The 1,364-nt window shown below is 42.8% G+C and overlaps 1 protein-coding gene across 1 annotated transcript in view; it reads left to right on the forward strand.

Annotated features, from left to right (window-relative positions):
* LOC106529786 (tyrosine-protein kinase SRK2) overlaps positions 1–1,364 on the forward strand; it is a 20,141-nt gene that overhangs the window by 14,761 nt on the left and 4,016 nt on the right. Inside the window, exon 6 of the mRNA XM_014025290.1 lies at positions 326–507. Coding sequence (XP_013880744.1) covers positions 326–507 — 182 coding nt within the window. The remainder of the gene's footprint in view (positions 1–325; positions 508–1,364) is intronic.

The raw sequence follows: 1,364 nt of genomic DNA on the forward strand, positions 1-1,364 counted from the left end.
GGGCTTTAGAATATCGATACAGTATCGGGAAATGAAATATTGCGATATTTCAGTGTATCGATATTTTCTTACACCCTTAGTAGCAACTCCTTTGTGTTTGGAAGCGGGGCGTGGGGGTGGGGGGAGGACCAGGGAGGATGATTAAACCACTCAACCACTAGATGTCGCTGAAAACAACAAATCCTACACACTGTACCTTTAATGTGGAAAAAAATAATATWTTAAAGCAGGTGTTAGATGGTCAGTTTCCCCTCTGAGGACCATGTCTTGTGGAMAAACGTGATGAAGGTTGGTGGACTCTGACTGGTTTCTACCTGGGTTGCAGAGGATCAGGGCGCCACGTTACGTGTCTCAGATCTGACTGAGATGGCGGCCCAGGTGGCTTCAGGGATGGAGTTCCTGGAGTCCCAGAACTACATCCACAGAGACCTGGCAGCCAGGAATGTTCTGGTTGGTGAGAACAACATCTGRAAGGTGGCGGACTTCGGCCTGGCCAGGGTTTTAAAGGTGAGTCTAACCCTCCTGTTCATGTTGCCTTCAGCTCATGTGCTGGATTGTTTGAAATGATGTGGACTCCAGAATTTAACAAGAGATCTGTCTTTACGTGGACATTTATTTAAAGTGGGGGTGGACTTTTGATCTTTATTTCGTGTTTTAAAGTCATTCCCTCATCAAAAACACACCCAGTGTTGCTTTGACTCGTTTATGCTGGAGAAATCCTTGAATCTCCTGTAGCCATGTGGAGCTGCCTAAATATTTGTTGGTACAAAGCCACGCCTATTTACACAAAGCTCCTCCCTCCATTGTTGTGAACACGAGCTGAGCCATGAGCCGCTCAGCTTCCAGGAAGCACCATGATGAGAGCGTGCAGAAATCCTGCAGATTCGTCTACACAGCAAAAGCAGGAGTGTTAAAATTTCAGTGTTAAACTTTTGGGTGTTGATTTAACACCACCTAGTGTTATTTTAACACTTTCTGAGTACACTCACACCCAGTGTTGGTGTTAATTCACAGTGTTGATTTCCTCAGTGTTGTCTCAACACTGGACAGTGTTAAATAAGCTCCGCCCACAGTTAAGTCTTATGTAACACTTAACAGTGTTGTTCTATAACACCATGCAGTGTTGAAAGAAGTTTTCTGAAAAGCCCCGCCCTCTTCCACCTCATGTCAGACAGACCAGTATTTACCCAGCATTCCTTGCTGAGAAATCTTGCAGAAATGATGTTTTTGCATGTTTATGACCATTAAAGACGTTCATGAGAGTAAAAATTTGTTGTTTTGGTTAGTTTTAATGTTTAGTTTAGTTTAGTTTAGTTTAGTTTAGTTTAGTTTAGTTTAGTTTAGTTTAGTTTAGTTTAGTTTAG

Source organism: Austrofundulus limnaeus, unplaced genomic scaffold (genome assembly GCF_001266775.1).
Source record: "Austrofundulus limnaeus strain Quisiro unplaced genomic scaffold, Austrofundulus_limnaeus-1.0 Scaffold465, whole genome shotgun sequence".
Taxonomy (NCBI): Eukaryota; Metazoa; Chordata; class Actinopteri; order Cyprinodontiformes; family Rivulidae; genus Austrofundulus; species Austrofundulus limnaeus.